The sequence below is a fragment of the Aspergillus pseudodeflectus genome (assembly GCF_044049435.1).
Source record: "Aspergillus pseudodeflectus strain CBS 756.74 chromosome Unknown BJX68scaffold_110, whole genome shotgun sequence".
Taxonomy (NCBI): domain Eukaryota; kingdom Fungi; phylum Ascomycota; class Eurotiomycetes; order Eurotiales; family Aspergillaceae; genus Aspergillus; species Aspergillus pseudodeflectus.
In genome coordinates, this window is record NW_027263886.1 from 20,317 (window position 1) to 38,351 (window position 18,035).

Below are 18,035 nucleotides of genomic sequence, written 5' to 3' on the forward strand. Positions count from 1 at the left end.
ACGTGACCACAGAACATAAACTGTATGTTAGACATCCTAGGCCGTCTGTGGAAAGAGGGCTTTCATGCGACAAGTTTGCATCCGCTTGAGAATGCTGTTCTGGATGACTTTAGATCCGGAAAGATCAAGATCATGATTGCATATGCATGGGATGCCTATGGCCTGAGTGTTTTAAACGCGTCACACGTGTTCATATACGCAAGTCCCATTGCCCTGCAATGATGGGAAATAACAAGCCGCTAGCTATTCCTGCAGGATATCCCTTGTGCGCGCGACCCTGAGGAAGACTTCCTGTCATATCTGCATTGTATTGGACGAGCGGACTACCAGCGATCCTCGTATACATTCTCCTTTATTGGGAATGAGGAGGAGAGGAAAATGCTAAAAAGCATGGAAGAGTATTTTCAGGCTAACTTCCCGTCTCTGGAATGGGAGGACTTGGAGCAACTGGAATTAGCCATGGAGAACATTATCCGGCCCCGGAGGGGGCGTCCGAGTCTACTAGAGATGGACGAAGCGAGCAGCAGAGATGAGTCTTCATCTTTAATGGACAGCATACACAGCAGCATCCCGCCACCTCAGACGACTGAAAATGCGGCAACCAGGCGAGAGATAACGGATCCAGCAGCCCACCAATTGAGGCGGCCAAGGACTCAAAGTACACGGTCTGGACAACGACGAAGCCATCTGACGACGGAAGCATCTGCTGTACCTAGTCTGAGTAAGTGTCGACCCGTACCTAGTACGCTCTTCCCGTCTGTTAATCTGAAGCGTGCCGTGAGCAGTCAAGAAGAGGTCAACGAATTTTACATTCGGGACAAATATTGTTGAGGAATCTGCTTTAGGGTAAGGTGGTTGCCTCTATTGTTCTGTGTGCAAGGGTATAAACTAACTATTACCAGGAAAGAGGTCTCATACAAGACTTTCCAGTACCTGAACGCAACGGTAGATAGACGGCTTCAGCACAAGGAGCGCGATGAGCGAGTTCGAATTGCTGTTCTCGACACCGGGATTGACCTCAGCCACGAGGATTTCACCCAGGCGCGCACGAAAGACTTCGTCGGTAGAACCGGGAGGAACCCAGTGAGAGGGGAACTTGCGCAAATCAAACGGCTAAAAGCGTACAGAAACTTCTGTATTCAGGACGGCGATACCCAGGAAGAAGAAACTAACGTAAACGACCACAATGGACACGGCACACAAGTTGCTGGTATTATCTTGCGGCTCGCACCCAACACAGACCTATATATCACCCGTGTCTGTGCAGGCAAGTCCCACGCAGATCCCTCTGCAGGAGACGAGGATCCTTTTCAGGAGCCTCAACCGTTTATTGTTGCAAAGGTTGGACACCCCCCGCGCAGACATTGAGTACGCATGACCGACTAATCTTTTGTCACTGTTTAGGCTGTCGAGTGGGCAATTGAACGAAAGGTCCACATTATAAACCTCTCACTGGGTTACAGACACAGTGACCCCGCAACTATGGAAAGCCTTCGAGCCAGCCTGGATCGCGCGAGGGCCCATAAAATCCTGGTCTTCGCGGCAGCATCCAACGAGGGCCTACACGAGTCAGTAGCCTGGCCCGCAAGTGACCTGCAATACGCGATCGGGGTCCACTCAGCAACAGACGCCGGCAAGGAATCAGACACGACTGCGCCTCCCTTGCGCGGAAGCTATAACTTTATGGTCGTTGGCGAGCGGATATTATCACAATGGCCAACTGGGAATGGAGGCGGGTTTCGTCTCTGTACAGGCTCGTCATTTGCTGCCCCCGTTATGACAGCAATAGCCGCCCTCATCCTAGCGTTTACGTGGCAGACTCGATGCAAGAAGGAGAGAGAGAAAGTTATTAAGAAGATTAGACTGGACGATATTCAAACAAATTCAGGGATGGCCAGGGTGTTAAGTCGGATAAGCAAGATCAAGGGTGATTTTTATTCTGTTAGTCCGCAGTTGTTCTGGGAGGACTACCATGACTTGGAGGATCTAATGCAAAACGAGATTGAATCTCGGCAGCATGCATGGCAGATTATTGAAGCTGCTCTCAGACTATAGATGGATAGACTTGAACAAACTTGAAACACGTTAACCTTGACACATGAGCTCTCTCCTAACCGTGCATGACTACTCCTCTAATACGACAAGCCCGCCGTCCCTTCCATCCATCGATGCATCCTCGTCCTCAAACCACTCAAATTGCGGCACTGCATCAGCCAGATCATCACCAGCAGTAGCATTCTCTTCTAGCCCAAACATGGTCTTCTTTGTAATATCCCCCTTATCGCGTACTCTGCGACGAAGGCGCGAGTACTCAAACTCGCGGACGTGATACGCGAAATTGCAATCTCCCGTAATCTTCTTGGTCACGGTAGACCCCACCTGATGGCGATGTGAGGCCTCGATGCCAAGATCCCCGGCCTCGGGCAGTGTCACGCCGGCAGAAGTACTTAACCCGCTCGTCCCAGCCTGCGTCTCGATAACAGACAGCTTGCTCGCCGTTGCAACCCCAATAATAATAAATAGCGACTTAGCGAAAAGCCCACCACGCACATACTTAACCACCTTCTCATCCGCCAGCGCGTGATCCATATATTCCTTGGTTGGATAAAGCTCGTCGCGCGCACATTGAGCGCATTGACCGTCGTGCGCGGATCGCGGCTCCACCGGCCATCCAGTGACGCGGCAGCGCTCAAAATGGGGATTGCCGACGCGGTGGAAACAAGCAGGCTGTTGGACTTGTGCAGTTCCGACTCGATGCGGAGTTTCACGACGTCGGCGTCGTCGTATTGCCATTCTGCGGGGATTGGGACGATCGCGCCTAGGTTGAGCGAGGATGCGGGATTCGAGGAGTCTGTGAGGATACTGCCCAAGCGCAATAGCTCGCCCGGCTTGGACGCGGAGCGTGGGACGAGCCAGGTTTTGGGGTCAGCGAGGTCTCCTGGTGTGGGTGGCATGGTGCAATTGTTTTGTGATTAAGGGCGGGTCTACTCGGCGAGATGGAGAGGAAGAAGGAAATAAAGACCTCGATGAGTGAGATACACACTTCCTCCTCCCCACTTGTTATTTTCTCCTGTAAGCGGGCACCTTGTGGCTGAGAGGTCGGCGCCTAAATGGCAAAATCGTGCCTGTGTGCTAACCAATCAGAGCCAGTCCATAGCCACGCGCGACACCAGGCAGGAAGATCCAATAATAGGACCTCCTGTTATCATTCTAATAGGATACTGGCTAGACTTGCCGTCAATACTTGATGCCAAGCCCTTCTTTCAAGAGAGAAAATAGTTCTTGGGAGCCTCGGGTTCTGTATAATATCGGGGCAGATAAAGACATTGCCATTGGTTTTGCGCTCACGACAACGCGCTTACGCCACTGGGCCCTATAGGCGCACCTCATATCCCAGGCTGGGATTGCTTGGGGATGAATTTGAGTTTCCTGTGAATCACCAACCCTATAGAGTTTGCTCTCTGCCCTTCCTAATTACGCCTACCCTGAAGGTACTGGATGCGCTCTATACCACCTATGATTATCACATGGCCTTGGCCCTATAGACGAGTGAACTGGTTGAATGATGACTACCACGTAGTCTACGTAATGGCCTGTTATTCCTCTGATTAATAGCAAAGGACCTATGCTTGTATTACTTTGTGCTTGGGAGCCATGGTCAATACGATCATACTGCTTAGCCGTACTTGAGCCAGGCGCCAGTAGGTTAATAGTATTGTGGATGACCATAGAGCAAGGACTACGGAAGACTCCCCACCACACTTATCTCTGGTTATACCTCGTGTTCAACTACTTGGAGGAAGAAGACTTTAAAAAAACAGTGAAAGGGGCCGGGTCTACCTTAAAAAATAATTCCAAGAAGCGTTAATGCGGCATATGAGCAAATACCTAACAAGTCTAAGGACCGCTCGATGGTGTGAAAAGTCTTGAGTATCATCTTAGCCGTGAGTCGACTGCTATCACTTCCGAAGATGAACATTGCTATGAATGTCAATGATAAATCACATTCTATTGATGACCTTGACTTGGAAGATGAAGAGGACTTCAAATCGCGCCTTAGAACATTATGTGGACTGTTCATCTCAATTTATTAAGGTAGGGTTTATTTTCTCCACTAAACGGCTCACGAGTTTCTCCTGAGAGACATGCGATCATCTCACACTGTTCCGTTAGAGCTAGGCTGGTATTAATCTATTACTATTACTCAGGCACACGAGGTTCTTGTAACTGTCTGCGTGCGCTATCTTGACTTTTTAAATTCTGATACAACCATTTCAGCAAACGCGGACGAAGGTGATAGCAACATTGCTGGTAGCCATGACTTCCTATATCACTTGGCTAAAACCTAGACTACTCACTTCCGCGAGGCCTGTATCATTCATACTGCTACCATACTACCCTCTGCTCTAAGAATTTGTGACCCAGATTCGAGAAGCTACGTAGCATGGTTTGGCATCTTCTTGGAGACTATAAATTTGGTGAAGACCAAGCAGTTTTTAAATCTTATGCTAGCATCGTACTACGGGTATTATGCTATCGCCAGGGTTCTTCTTGAACAGGGTGTGGATGTGGAGTGCAACGACACTAAGTATGGTCGAACACCTCTATCCTACGCTGCAGAACAGGGACACGAGGAGGTTGTCACGCTTCTTATTCAGACTGACAAGGTGAATGTGGATTCCAAGGACACTGAGTATGGTCGAACACCTCTATCCTACGCTGCAGAATATGGACACGAGGAGGTTGTCAAGCTGCTTTATCAGGCTGGAAGCAAAATCATATAGCAGGCCCCCTCAAGAATTTGTCCGTGGCGGTATTAATACATTCAAATAGTGATATGCATCTTGATAGGCGAAGTCGCACTAGAGTCCAGTTGAGGCAGAAGAAAATATGTCATGCCAAAATCCTCTCATTATCAGGGTGTCGATTGTGCAATGAATGACGCGCTTCACGTGTTTTGGGAATGGCTGACGCTGAAAATTTGAAACGGTGCTTCAATCGGCGAGCCCTGGTAGAGCTTCAACACAGACATTGGCTCATCGTACGGTCAACTGAGCTATCAATGAGGAAGCCCCAGGCTGCTAATGCTGCTGAATGTCGAAGGCGTTCCTTGCGTCATTTGGGCCTTCGGCAACAAGAGGATATTGGTTGCACGCACTCTACAAACTCTCTATGGGCCTGGCGCGATAGACGTAGTTTACAATGCGACTAGTGCAACCATGACTTGCCTCATAAATAATCGTGCGGTGCTGTTTAATGCGGGCTTGTTACTGCTCCTGAACACAAGGTGAGATAACGTCGCCTACATGCTGCCAACGCCGAGCGTGCGCGCGGTTCTATATTCTGCGTAGTTTTGACCTCGTGGTGGCTAGATCTGGATATAACGGCGACCCCAATGGGTCTATCTGCGCCACATGGGATCTCATACCCCTCCCAAGTCGCTGGAAATACCCCCAGGCCTAGACCCAGGTACTGGACAGAACCCTCGCAATTCAAGTGAGACTGAGCTCTTGTATACCCAGTACGGCCCCCTGAGAATGAATACTTGTAGATGGAAATGCAAGTCCCACGCAAGTACTAGTCTTCAACCAGTCCTAGGTTAATGACAGTGGATTTGGAACGCTTTCATAGCCCATATTTTCCCTGGCCAGCAAGAGTTATTTCAGAAATCTACCTCCTTCTGAGGGTAAGCATCTTGTGATGGAGGACGAAGCTACGTGAGACAACGGAGCCATGTATAGAACCTCAGATAGAGGTAGGTAATAAAATCTATATCTAGCTATAAAACACAAAGCTGTGTATGCAAAGCAGCAAGCACACGCTCGCTAACCCAGCAAACAGACAAAGAATCAGGGAATAAAGATGGAGACGTGCTGACATCTGATTGTCTGGGGGCCGCCAAGGTCAGGGCTGCATACCCCCCGTGACGCGCTAAGGCTGACAAACACGAAATGGCAGCTGCTCCCTGTATCACTCCTTCCCTTCTCCATCTCCCCACCGTTGCTATTCGAGTTATCCCCCTCATCCTCAAACTGAAAGATATGGCGTCGCACGATCCCTTCCTACGGCTAAGCTTCAAATGCGCTGGAAACATCCTCTTTTATCTCGATCCAACAGACATCGCTCGATGTGAAGGCGTCAGTAGAGGATGGGGGGCCTTCGTCCGCGCCTGGATTGCATCATCAGGATTCTCATCCAATTTCCCCGGTTTACTAGACCGTATTATCACAAAAGACCCGCCGGCCATCGTGCGACGATTCAAAGAGCTTGGTAAGATATCTCTGCTCCCCATATCCCTGTCTATCACTTGGGTTGCCCAACTAACGTACTCCACAGCGGCGGTCCAGCAAAACCTGCTTTTCGGCCGCCCGACAGCCGTCCGGCATCGAGGCATCCGACCGGATAAGCTTCGCCGGCGACTATGCAGCCTGGCACCGAGAGGACGAGATCCACTGGCAGCGGATGTCGTTTAGAGAGGATGGCTCGTTGTACAACTCTAAATGGCTGCCGTGTGTCCCGTCGCCAGCGTATGCTTGCGCATTCATGATTAATGAGGAAGGGTATTTGGTGCTTCAGCGCTCTCGGGGGCGAGGCGAGTATGTTACCGTTGCTAGCTCCGTACTCGAGAATTGTCGATGCTAACATTGTCGCATGTGGTAGGGTTGACGTCTTCTCGCTTGAGGAGGGCGGGAGGATATACACGATGAACGAGCCTAGGTTGGGTGGATTATAGCTATATAATCATCGCCATACCCCGACTGCAGGCGCTGAACGCTCTTGTCCGCCACTTATCGCACCTTCTCTTCCGCTACTAGCCAGCCCTCTTGACCAAACAATCCTTCCTTCCCAACATGGCATTGACAGGACTCGTCGTCGTCGTGACGGGGGCATCAAACGGCATCGGCAAAGCCATTGCCCTTCGAGCTGCAGCTGACAGCGCTAATAGTGATAAACTACGTAACCGACACGAAAGCAGTCAACGCCCTCGTCAGCCAAATAGGAAGCAATCTAGCCATGGCCATGCAGGCCGACGTCTCGAAGACGACTGAGATCAACACTCTCGTCGAAGCGGCAGTGGCGCGGTTCGGACGGATCAGGCGGGAGTCTCCATTCTTAGACAGTACGCGCTCTTCGGGCTGATGACCTACGTTTGCTAATTGCGTCGAAAGTTCTCCATGGCCGCGATTGAGGCTGTGGCTTTGGATGCGCGGGATTGGGAGTGGGTAGTTGAGACGGCGCTGGCGAGCCCGTGGGCGTTGGATGTGCAGTTTTTCAAATTTGTGCGGGCGCCGAAGGTCTCCGAGGAGACATACGGTCACAAGAGTGGCTTTTATTTGAAGGCCGCTGTCAAGTATATCACTGCGTTCCGGCGTTGGGAGGGTTATGGTAAGGGCGTTGCGGGGTTTATTGCTGGCCGTAAAGCAACTGATACTGAATGAGATGTTTGTCATTGTTCTTGTTAATAGCCTCCTTTATTGCACATTGACGAGTGACCAAGTGCCCCTGCCTATAGTCCTCTTACGAGAAGTAATTTGTGTCACATAGAGAAAGTCCAACATCCCCTGTCCATCTCAAGGACTCCATGTATTGTTCGGCTGGCTCCCACGCAACGTTAAGATCTAGCGGCTGAAAGCAATCTTGCCGCGCTGATGCTACTTTGTCAGTAGAACAAGCCCTCTCAGATGATCCGAACACATCTTCACTCCACCACTGGCTACCGGATCCCCGGGCAAGACCACGTCCCAAGCCGTCCCGCACCGCGCGTGCATTCCCCATTAGATCCTGCATAGCGCGCCAGAGGCTGTCGTGCGTCGCGTCGACCCTGTGCTCCAGGAAGAGGTTATAATACTTCTCGAGTGTACGCCAGTCGGTGTCGGCCAGCGAGCTCTCACCCGTCCAGGAGCAAGCGCAGATCTCGCTCAACGCGACGGCGAGAGCATTCCAGGGGAAGAAAAGCGGCTCGAACCAGCGCCAGGGCTCTGCACGACTGTCACTGTACATACTCTGTCTTTGCTTCAGGATATCGGCTGCCATGGAGAGGACGTGGGTGCGGGGGATCCCAGCAGCAGGAGAGGGAAAGGCTGCGAATACTTCTTCTCCTGCAGCACTTTCTTCCCTAGCGGCCGTAAAGCGATGAGCTGCAGAACGGCGTGGATGCGATCCCTAAGCTGCGTGATGAACCAGTGGAAAGGATCACTCTCCGGATTGCATCCGGCCAGAAGGGCATTAGCGGCGTATCGGAAATTTTTCGACCATCTGCTGCCGGGCGAGGATGTCTGTTACCGCGGCTTCAGAAAGGACGAAGAGGTCCAGGGTGCGAAAAGCACACTAGGCATGGGAAATCATAATCAACAGAGTGGCGTCCGTCGGCTGCGTGCTCCCGCTCACCATGGGCAATTGCAACGCGCATTGGTACCAAACCCGTAGTCTTCATCATTCATAATGGCCAAGTGATGTGGCTGGATCCACGTCGAGCGCATTATTGGCTCTGACGCCCGATCCAGCGTGGCTTCGACGTCTAGCCAGCCGATCACATGCCACAGCCGGCGCCACATCTCACGCTCGAAAGGACTTAGCGGGAACGGAGGCTGCGGGAGGTGAATAGAGAGCCCCTGGGCGATGCGCAGGGCAACGCTGAGCATTGTCCATATTTGACAACTGCGGTCGTGCGCTCGTGCGGCCACCTGCAGACGTGCGTCAGTTGTTGCCTTGCGGGCTGTAGTGCAAACGGGGCGAGTTGACCAGAGACAGGACGGACGCCTGAAGAACAGCCAAGTCATTGCTCACCAGAAAATCAACCCTTGCGAGAGCGGCCTTTGTTTCCTCCTGGTACCGGGCTATCACGACTTCTCTGCGTTCATTGAATAGCCCAAGGCACTGCTCGCGGCTCAGCGTGGCGCTGGATATGTAGAACACAGCCGCGGCAAGGGCTGCAGGGGCTGGGTCTCCCCGCTCGTAGTTCAAATAGGGGCCATCATGGCCGAGATATGCAAACAGCGAGGGGCGATGAAGGATTTTGAGGATCGGGTCGACCTGGCGGAAGAGTACGTCGAGGAGGATACTCCGTTCCCTCGTTTCCCCGGCTTCTGCATGGCAGCTCTCCGTTTGCAAATGAGGATTCCCAGAGGGAAAAGTGCATTTCAGAGACTCGTTCGAGTTACCGCTACACTCAGTGACGGCCGTTCGCTCGGTCGCTGGCATGACCGCGGCCTCGAGAAGACTCTCCAGCTTTTCCAGGCGATCGCAAATCCTCTGCCCCTGTTGGACACTCAACTGCTTTGTCCGGCCGCGTGGTAGACGGCGCCGCTCGACGGAAATGCACGGGATTTGAAGCGGCACAATCATTAGCGGACTGTTCTTCTTCTGTGCATGATACATAGAAAGATGCGAATGGAGGGATAGCTCACGCAGGGTGTCGATGGAGGATGGATGGATTTCGAAGCGGGCTCCTCAGCTGTTGGGAAGATACGTGTTCCAAGTTTCATGTAACATTTTCTGGTAAGCAATTTGTGTATGCAGGGATCAAGAAATCATCGCACCCAGTTCCACAAGTCGTCTTTGGCGGAAAAAAAGCAAAAACAACAAGAAACGGGGAAAATATATTTAATAGCTGGCACTGCCTGCTGCGCCCGGACCCGCCCAGGAGGAAAAATCGAGTGTACCATGGCAGAGCCTATTTCCATTATCGGAACCGCAGGTGCGCTGGCGAATATTGTCCAACTCGCGACGCAAACGATCACGGCAATTCGCGACCTACGAAGCGATTGGAAGGACACGGATCTCACACTCCTCAGTATTACAGGACAATTATCCGCCTTGCGTCTCGCGTTGACAAAAATCGAAGAATGGATGGCCGTTGACCCTGCTGCACATCACCAGTTGGTCATGGACCTAGACGATTCAATCAGATGCTGCAACATCCTTCTTACAAAGCTGCAAGAGCTCGTGGATAGCCTTGAAATGAAGCAAAACAATGCTCTCTACTTCCAGAGCAAGCTTAAGCTGGTCTTTGGGAAGAAATCTATCGGGGACATTCAGAGCTTACTGGAACACCAGACAAACGCACTGAATCTGTTACTGAGCGCGTTTAACTGGTTCGTATTCTCCGACTTGATCCTGAAAGGATCATGTGTCAGCTAACCAGGAGATCCTTAAGCAAAACTGGAGCGGAACAGCATGCGCTCCTTACGCGATCGAATAGCCGCCGTATGCTCCGCCAAACGAACCTTGACGCGGCTTCATTGAGGGCTCAGTACGACAGGGATTCCATCACAAGCCAGTTGAGCGATACCTTTTCAAGGTTTTCGCTCAGATTCTCCTTCGACCGCGAAGTCTTTGGTTCCAACGTATACGAGCAATTCTTTCGACAGCTGACAAGGAGCGCCTACAAACAGCCCGAAAACAATACGCCGCCCGCTAAGCAGGACATATCGGTCGGGGAGGAATGGCGTTTATTTACCAAGAGGTTATTGATTATCGGTTATGAATACAGCGGAGTTGATGATATTCTACACAATATTGCTGACGAATTGGGGGATAATGCCGATAACTTTCGTCTTGCATTCCAGCAGATGGCGGTATACAGATTTGTCATCTTGACCATGAAAGCTGTCGTGACTTCCCTTAATCTAGGAGGCGCCAATGGCCGCTCTGGCCTTAACCCAGAGCATTGCGCCTTCCTACTCCAATACATGAATGATACCGTCTATCTTGAACGCCTGGATGCTCGTGTTGGAGAAGTGATACGTTCATTGTGGATGGACCCGTGCATGGAGAGTGTGCGCCGATGCCCGCAGGACTTTGATATTACCGACTCGGGGCTCCAGTATGTCTCTGTCAACTCCTGCATTCTGGCCTACTTAATTGACTTATACAGCCTTTTCAATGACCTCGACCGCGTCCTTTCTCCACAGTACAAGCCAACTCCCAAGGACATACAGACTGTCAGACATAGAACACCCGCAATAATTCAGCTGATAGTCGACTACAGATTAAGATCGACCGAGTGCGAAAGAGAATGCATCATAACTGGGCTCGAGGTGCGGGACGTGACTCTCCGCTTCAGGTCAAATAAGCCCTACAGCTTCGACAATATCGCCACTATTTATTTGCCGGTTGATGTGTCCGTCTACGACAAGGTCTTGGAAGGGAAGAACCCGTCGCAGACGGCGTTAGTTCACTGCATTTCAAGGTTGAAAACAACACTGCAATCCGCCTGGCTCCCACACAGCAACAGAGTCGGTATCCTCTTGTCGGAGCACCAAGACCTCGCCCCTCGCCTGGAGGCTCGTCCATTCTCAGGATTCTATCCAGGTTATTCAGATGACAATAATCCAGATGCCATTTATCGCAATCTATCCCGGGAGCTTGTGGAGATGCGTCCTGTAGCACCTCTTACAGCATCCTCAACCAAAGGCATTTCCACAGTATCGTTCCTGTGCCGTGCTCGGAGACTCGGCCTGGGTGCGCTGCTTTCTTGGTCCGAATTGCTGCTCCGGCTTCAGCAGGTGGACCCCGAGTGGGTGGAGAGGCATATAAAGTGAGTCGAGGCGTTGCCAGAATAAATGTATACCTGCGCAAATCAATCTTCAAGAATCTTACTAAAACAGAGATTGCGTGATATCTAGGCCAACAATGTCAGGGGTAGCTGCCGACAGTTCCGAATCTTCGGAGGAGCATGGTCCTGTGCGAATAACATGATAGGACCGACTTTAAATAGAGCTCAGTTTTCTCCCAAAAAAAAACAGTCTCCTAGTTAAGGAGTCCGGGCATTTAGCTTGTATATCATAATATATATATATATAAGGGGGGAAAACCCATGCAGGATGCAACATCTCCATCCCCACATTTTAACCACTTACCTGAAGTCCATAGAGCCTTATACGTCGCTTCAGTGGTCCCAGGAGTTCCTTTAGCGTCCAGGTCTAAGTAGGCTCGGTAATGTTTAGCCGACAAGTATGTGGATGGATGAATCTCACTCAGCCTGAAGAGGTACTTAAAACTGCAGATCAAGTATTATATTTTAGGCACTGCCATTGGCCTAGATATATCTCCTTATTAATCTTGTATCTTATGAAGTGGGGTGATATCTTTCATAAGGATGAGAAATTAATAATTAAGATATTTTCTCATACACAATTAAAGCCACGGAAATATCTTTTGTGCTGCTACATCAACGATTATAACATTTAGTCCCTAAACACTCCAGCCCTACGTGGGAATTTTTTATTTCATTGGAACGTTAAACTGGGCGGGGAAGCAGACTCTGTGTGAGAAAGACTTTTGTGTTGTGATTCGTCAAACTGACAATGCAACCAGATGGCCGGGTCTATGGACAATAGTACTACCAGGAGCAGTTCCTGCCTTTCTAATAATCCTTACTCCACGGGCAGCCTTCCCTGTCTGTGCCGCTTGTTACCGTTTATACCGGCCAAGAATGCCCCTTCGCTACAAGTGACGCCTGGAAGTGCGGAGAGGCAGCGGGGGAAATTATTCTACAGGCCAAGGAAAAAGGGGAGAATTGACATTAGACCCTCTCCAGCCGCTCGCTCTACAGCCCAAATCCCGCAGGCGCGACTGACCGCTCCCGTCCCAGCAAGCAACTCGCCCATCAGCTTCCCACTCCCCCGCCCAAGGGTAAACCCGTCGCTACCATGCCCTGTGTTGATATACAGGCCGCCAAGAACGGTTGAGATGGATCTGTCGGACACGGCAATAGGATGATTCTCGTCTCCCCCTTCGACTCCTATATCACAAAGATTCCTTTGCCTAGCGGGACCTTTCTCCTCATTCCCAAGTAAACCCCACGGAACCCTCGCAATAATCGGCCGATCCGATGCCCCGCATGGGCGATAACACCTCCCTATGCTAACGACCTCCACCTTTGCGTCCGCAGACCCAAGTATCAGAACCCTTCTGGCTACGTTCAGCATCGCCTCAACCTCCTCATGCTGCGGCTCCATGTTACCAGGCTCATCCGGCAGGCCCTGCGGGACAGCACCCCACCCGCCGAGATACAGATAGCCACCAAGGAAAGAGGTGACGTTGAGATGCGTGCCGTCGGGGAGGATGTTATCGAAGAAGACTTGGGTGACACCATCATCATCGTCAGTGTGTTTCCATTTCGGATTCCGAACAAGGACTTGGTTTCCTGCTGTGCGGCTGCTGGTTTTGTCCATGCAGGGAGTTAGGCCGTTGCTGGGGAAGAGAGATGAGGGGACGCGCGGGGTCCATGGTGAATTGTTCACTGGTTGCGGAGCGGGCGACGGATATTGCGCGTGAGTTGAAGCGAAACTGGACACCCAACTCCTTCTGTCAAATAGAGATTCTAAACCAGTTATATGCGGATTTCCTCTACCTCTAAAAGGTTGAGCGGCAGCTCTAAAGCCAGCAGTCCTACCCAAGCCAATGGTATCCAGTACTTCTGCCAACCATCTTCAGTATCGGCCTCTCGCCATTTTTCCAGGCCACCAGCAACTCCATTTTCCGTCACAATCCAATCGCCAGATTCAATGCGCTCAGCCCAGTTCGTTAGCACTTTATGCAGCCGAACACTGTGAAGCGGAATGAATCCGTTGTATCCTGGTTGATAGAGATCGGCATTTACATCTGCAGGTTCAGGGTGATCGTCCCAGGGCTTCATTCCGAATACTTCAAGATCACTTAGCCGGGCCCAGCCATTCGAACCAAACTTGAAAGGTAGTATCAGGTGGCAGCTGTCTTGACATAACTGGCTCATACGGCTATGGCCCTTCGTATAGAGTCCCGCTGGAATAGCCTCCTCGTCATGATAGAGCCAAGTCACACTTTCAGGGGTCGCGCTGTTTGAAGGGTTTGCTGGGTCTTCAGTACAGAAAAGATAAACCGGCATGGAATAGTGAGGCTTTTGCATGTGTCTCGCGTAAAAGGGCTGGGCGATGAACTCTTCGGCTGTTGGTATCCGAATCCCCGGGGCAATATACTGAAAGGATAGATTGCGTCCTAATCTGGCGGTTTCTTCGCAAAATGCCCTAGCAAAGGTCCCTACCGGGATGTGGGCTGCATCAAGCACGGATGAGTCGCTCCAGGGGGGTGAATCTGTTTCTTGTTGGGGGACACTTTCTGTCAAAGCTGGCTGCTGGACGGGCAGGCGTGTCTCGATCGCATCCGTCAAGCGTTTGAAGGCCAGGGCACTTTTTCTAACATCATTGTCGGTAAACTCGTGCCATAGCCAGGGCCCGATTTTGTCCCAATTACTCTCCCTTGTCCATGTCAACTTCTTTGAAGAAGCATCCGGTTTTGAAACTTCGACCGTGCCTTCGTCAATCATCTCCAGATACGCGTTGTATATCTCTTCCAATGGCTTCCAGCCGTAACCGTTATCCACAACAGGCATCATGTCCTCGAAGTGCTCAACAAAGGCCGCCTTGCAAGTATGCTGATCAAAGATCAGCCCCATTTCATCTCCTGATTTGAAGCCTGTCGCCGGATGCAGCAGGACATAACGGTCAGCTTCCCGATTCTCGAACCAGCCCAGATCTAATAGGTACTTAGGGTAGTTAAGGCGCGAGACAAAGTAAAAGAATGGCGGTGATCTGGGTGGAAATATGCGCGTTTTAGGAATTGCACCAGACTATTATTAAGGCGATCCGCAAATTCCATTGGAGGCGAGAAATATTCCCACCATGTCTGCGACGGGCACGATCCACAAGTCCGGCCAGGTGCATCGGCCACCCACCCTATCTGGAATATTTTGTTATGCAGATTCGCGCAAAGTTCATAGTCAAATTGAATTGGCTCGACTGGTGGGTGCTGCCTTGCCGGAGACGACGATGATGAGGATGACGAGGGAGATGGCATTGGAAAAATGGTTGGTAGGGAAAAGGCTGCTTATGATGCCCGTAACTCCGAGTTGTTGGTTTTTTTTCTTTTGTTCCAGGGGAGGGGGGACCTTTAAAGCCGGAGAATTTAGGTTTGATTTGCACTCACCTTTAGGACGGTGCCACCTGACCTGTAACCTGCTCAGGTTTTTCCATCTCGTGGCTGCTGACTAAGGGTTTGCCCAGGGCTTCATGGTGGTCCACTCACTACATGGACGGTGAGAGTGGAGCGTTTTCTTAATATACACATGTAAACAAGTTGACAAGAACTAAAATAGATTCAGTAGGATGGATAGACCCACTGGGTGCATATCAGTTAGGTATTAACGCTCAGCTACATGAATTCTAAGTTCAAGCAACTTTCGAAAAGCAGAGGGCGTACTCTACATCTTTCCGTTGAAACCCAGGTGTCCGACCCAGGCAAACCCCTCTAGTGACCAACGCTATCAAGGTCAGAATACTCATTACAAACCGGGGCGACACCTACCAGTGATGAAGCGGGAGACATTGATACTGGTCTGCAATTCTGAGTGTTTTGCTGGCTCACCAGCCGCCGTAACCAGGAGCACATTCTTATCTCGAATATATCCCTCCAGGTCCTGCAAATCAAACCAATCTCCTTCCAGCTGCGTTCGTAAATCCGCACCGACTAGTGACAAGGGGTCCTCCACGGTCCCCCCGCTCTGGTAATGAGCGATAAAGGGACCGGTGCTCTTCCCATCAGCATAATGGGTCCCCGCACCCCCCAACCTGAAAAAGGGGACTTGGTCCCATCCATCCAGCGGCTTTTGGCTCAGCTGAGAATCTAATTCTGCTTTAAAGTAGGATGTTAATTGTTTCCGGTTCATCATACTAAAGATAAGCCCAAAGGGCCGTTGTAGTTGGTCCAAGCCGATGGACGTATCGCGGAGGGCGAGATGGCCCTGGTAGAGGGCTACTAGGAGCAGCTGTTGAATGAACGCAGACACCTCTATAATTGCTATACCCGCTGAGTTAGCGGTGTGCGGCGGGATGGCACTGGTCGAGTGGGATAATTGAGTGCCATCCAGGGGCAGGTGGCGGGGGATATTCGGTGGCAGCCACTTGAGTGTGCGTTGTTGTTGTTGTTGTTGTTGTTGTTGTTGTTGTTGTGAGGCCCCTGGCGGCGATTCAATTATCTTATCGGAGTCCACCAAGACCACCCTCATCTCGTCGTCGTCGAGGCTTACTACTCCAGATGCCATAGTGAGGAATACTTTCATCGTGTCACGTAAACTCGTTGTTAGAGTGGAGTGTCCCCTAAGCACCCCACTTTGGACAAGCTTCTCACTGAACAACAACATAGCGGAGCTCGTTTTCTCCATTGAAGTCTCCAAAAGGGATATACGGTTCTTGAGGCCGTCGACTATGGCTTGCTGTCGCGAACGATATGAGCGTTGTGCTATGCGGGACTGCATCCGGCGACGCTGTTACAAGAGGTCGTCTCGGTTAGAAACACAATCACGACATGTGTGGACATCGACATATTGGATACCCTACAAACGGACACGAACCTCTTCAGGATTTTCTTTGCTATCACTCACTGCTTGGGGCGCTCCACGGTCGTCCTTCGCTGGGCCGGCCTTCTTCGGACCAGATCGCTGGCGTTTCTGTGGGCGTGGTGTCATCGGTTTAGAGGGGGTTGTTTGATTTGTGTTGGTCTGATTGGAGGAAGATGCGAGTTCGAGGGCGAGGTGGCCCGGACTGAGTGATGATGGCGTACTACTTTGAGCATTTGGTGAGGTATACGACTCGGGCAGGAGAAAGGAGCGGGCCGATAGCAATGAAGTGATATTAGCGGTCTCGGGCTCCAGTAATAACCGACGGCTTTGAAAGAAATCACCCCAATTAAAGACAGGGAGGTCACTAGGTGCTTGTCGGTCCATGACGGGCCGAATATTTTCATGGATAAGCTCAAAGGAAGTCAAGCAAGTCTGTTAGGCAGGGCGAAGAGACCGTATTATTAGAATCCTACCAGCGTTCCCTGACGACCAATTAGTCAGGGGATCGTCCTGGAACCGGACGAATAGTTGGACCTCGCCCCACGGAGGCAAAGTTAAAAGTTGAACCTTGTGCCTCGGCTTGATCACTCATCATTCTGATTGATGGCCCCCACTAGTGGCACTGGAACCAAACCCCCTCTCTACATGCTTACAAATCCGTTCCAGGAAAGCAATACCTACAAAGACGACGAACATTGTGCAAAGTGGATACCAATTGAAGAGAAACTGCGAAATAAGGACGGACCTTACCAGTCAACGGACTAATGACCTCTACATAATCAAATAAGGAAGGAGGGTTGTGGTTTGTATGAGATTGCCTTCCAGCGCACCACTGATCTCTGCGGGGTGCATGCCGAAAGTGTCCACGCATACGAATACGGGCATAGACTTGACTTGAAGCGGATTCTGACGCAGACCCCCGCTGTGGAAGGGTTATAAGTTGCTGTGGACCCCAAGCTAGGGCTGTTTGTGATGCTGCCAATCTGGTCCACCAACGATTAAGACGCCACTGTGCCAATAGGCAATGTTAGACTAGGATGTCATTATCCAAATATGAACCAATTACATTTACCTCCGTATTACGAACGTAGTACATCCAACGGGGGCATGTTAAATCGGACCCCTCTCGTTTGCTTCCGTGAACTCGACAATGATTCCTGTCGGCATGTATGCCTGAGGCATCAGCTGCCATGGCAAGGTCATGTGGTGCGGCAGCACAATCTTCCCGCTCGGTCTTCCCTTATATAGGAAATACTAAGCATTTCCATCTCCTATTTGATTAATATATACAACTAACAAATTTGTGACTAAGGAGTCTCCGCAACGTTGTAAACTAGTTTCGCACCACTGACTTTGTTAGTCCTGAGGAGCTCAGTTCCCTCCAGGACACCACATAGACCATCTTTTCTAACCTTGGGAGGATAAACTTTGATCTTGCCTAGATTTAAAAGAGCCTAAGCTACCTGGGTAAACCTCTTAGCATGCTTAAAATCCTCTTGCTTAGCAGGGAAAGGCGTGTCCCTAAAACTAAAGGCCTTGCTAAGGGAGGTGTAGACTAAAATAAAGTGTTAGGGGCAGCGATTTGATTGACCAAACTAGCTACGCCTCTAGGTACAGAAGGAATAGTTAAGGAACAGTAATTTGGGTGGCCGCAGCG

The 18,035-nt window shown here is 50.8% G+C and overlaps 7 protein-coding genes across 7 annotated transcripts; 3 read left to right on the forward strand and 4 right to left on the reverse strand.

Moving 5' to 3' along the window:
- The first annotated feature begins 234 nt into the window (after window positions 1-234).
- Window positions 235-2,090, forward strand: BJX68DRAFT_34468 (S8 family peptidase). The gene is made up of 4 exons (XM_071049004.1): window positions 235-721; window positions 786-846; window positions 903-1,341; window positions 1,405-2,090. Exons 1-4 carry the CDS (start codon window positions 379-381, stop codon window positions 2,053-2,055), a joined length of 1,494 nt encoding a protein of 497 aa, XP_070892199.1. The 5' UTR covers window positions 235-378; the 3' UTR covers window positions 2,056-2,090.
- A 34-nt stretch (window positions 2,091-2,124) lies between these two features.
- On the reverse strand, window positions 2,125-2,954 carry BJX68DRAFT_273396 (uncharacterized protein; the record flags this gene model as incomplete). Its single annotated transcript, XM_071047450.1, has 2 exons — window positions 2,125-2,562; window positions 2,625-2,954. The coding sequence occupies 2 exons, from the start codon at window positions 2,952-2,954 to the stop codon at window positions 2,125-2,127; spliced, it is 768 nt and encodes a 255-aa protein (XP_070892200.1).
- A 2,997-nt stretch (window positions 2,955-5,951) lies between these two features.
- BJX68DRAFT_273397 (uncharacterized protein) lies at window positions 5,952-7,439 on the forward strand (the record flags this gene model as incomplete). The annotated part of the gene is made up of 5 exons (XM_071047451.1): window positions 5,952-6,248; window positions 6,337-6,596; window positions 6,661-6,722; window positions 6,947-7,074; window positions 7,170-7,439. The coding sequence occupies 5 exons, from the start codon at window positions 5,952-5,954 to the stop codon at window positions 7,437-7,439; spliced, it is 1,017 nt and encodes a 338-aa protein (XP_070892201.1).
- A 2,224-nt stretch (window positions 7,440-9,663) lies between these two features.
- Window positions 9,664-11,543, forward strand: BJX68DRAFT_273399 (uncharacterized protein; the record flags this gene model as incomplete). Its single annotated transcript, XM_071047452.1, has 3 exons — window positions 9,664-10,094; window positions 10,157-10,825; window positions 10,877-11,543. 3 exons carry the CDS (start codon window positions 9,664-9,666, stop codon window positions 11,541-11,543), a joined length of 1,767 nt encoding a protein of 588 aa, XP_070892202.1.
- Window positions 11,544-12,494: 951 nt separating this feature from the next.
- Window positions 12,495-13,178, reverse strand: BJX68DRAFT_273400 (uncharacterized protein; the record flags this gene model as incomplete). The annotated part of the gene is made up of 1 exon (XM_071047453.1): window positions 12,495-13,178. The coding sequence occupies one exon, from the start codon at window positions 13,176-13,178 to the stop codon at window positions 12,495-12,497; it is 684 nt and encodes a 227-aa protein (XP_070892203.1).
- A 6-nt stretch (window positions 13,179-13,184) lies between these two features.
- On the reverse strand, window positions 13,185-14,905 carry BJX68DRAFT_250467 (uncharacterized protein). The gene has a single exon (XM_071042255.1). The coding sequence runs from the start codon at window positions 14,435-14,437 to the stop codon at window positions 13,337-13,339; it is 1,101 nt and encodes a 366-aa protein (XP_070892204.1). The 5' UTR covers window positions 14,438-14,905; the 3' UTR covers window positions 13,185-13,336.
- A 91-nt stretch (window positions 14,906-14,996) lies between these two features.
- Window positions 14,997-16,798, reverse strand: BJX68DRAFT_34499 (bZIP transcription factor). The gene is made up of 5 exons (XM_071049005.1): window positions 16,391-16,798; window positions 15,346-16,303; window positions 15,246-15,301; window positions 15,161-15,192; window positions 14,997-15,094 (listed from the first exon to the last, which is right to left on the reverse strand). The coding sequence occupies exons 1-4, from the start codon at window positions 16,760-16,762 to the stop codon at window positions 15,175-15,177; spliced, it is 1,404 nt and encodes a 467-aa protein (XP_070892205.1). The 5' UTR covers window positions 16,763-16,798; the 3' UTR covers window positions 14,997-15,094; window positions 15,161-15,174.
- Between the last annotated feature and the right edge of the window lie 1,237 nt (window positions 16,799-18,035).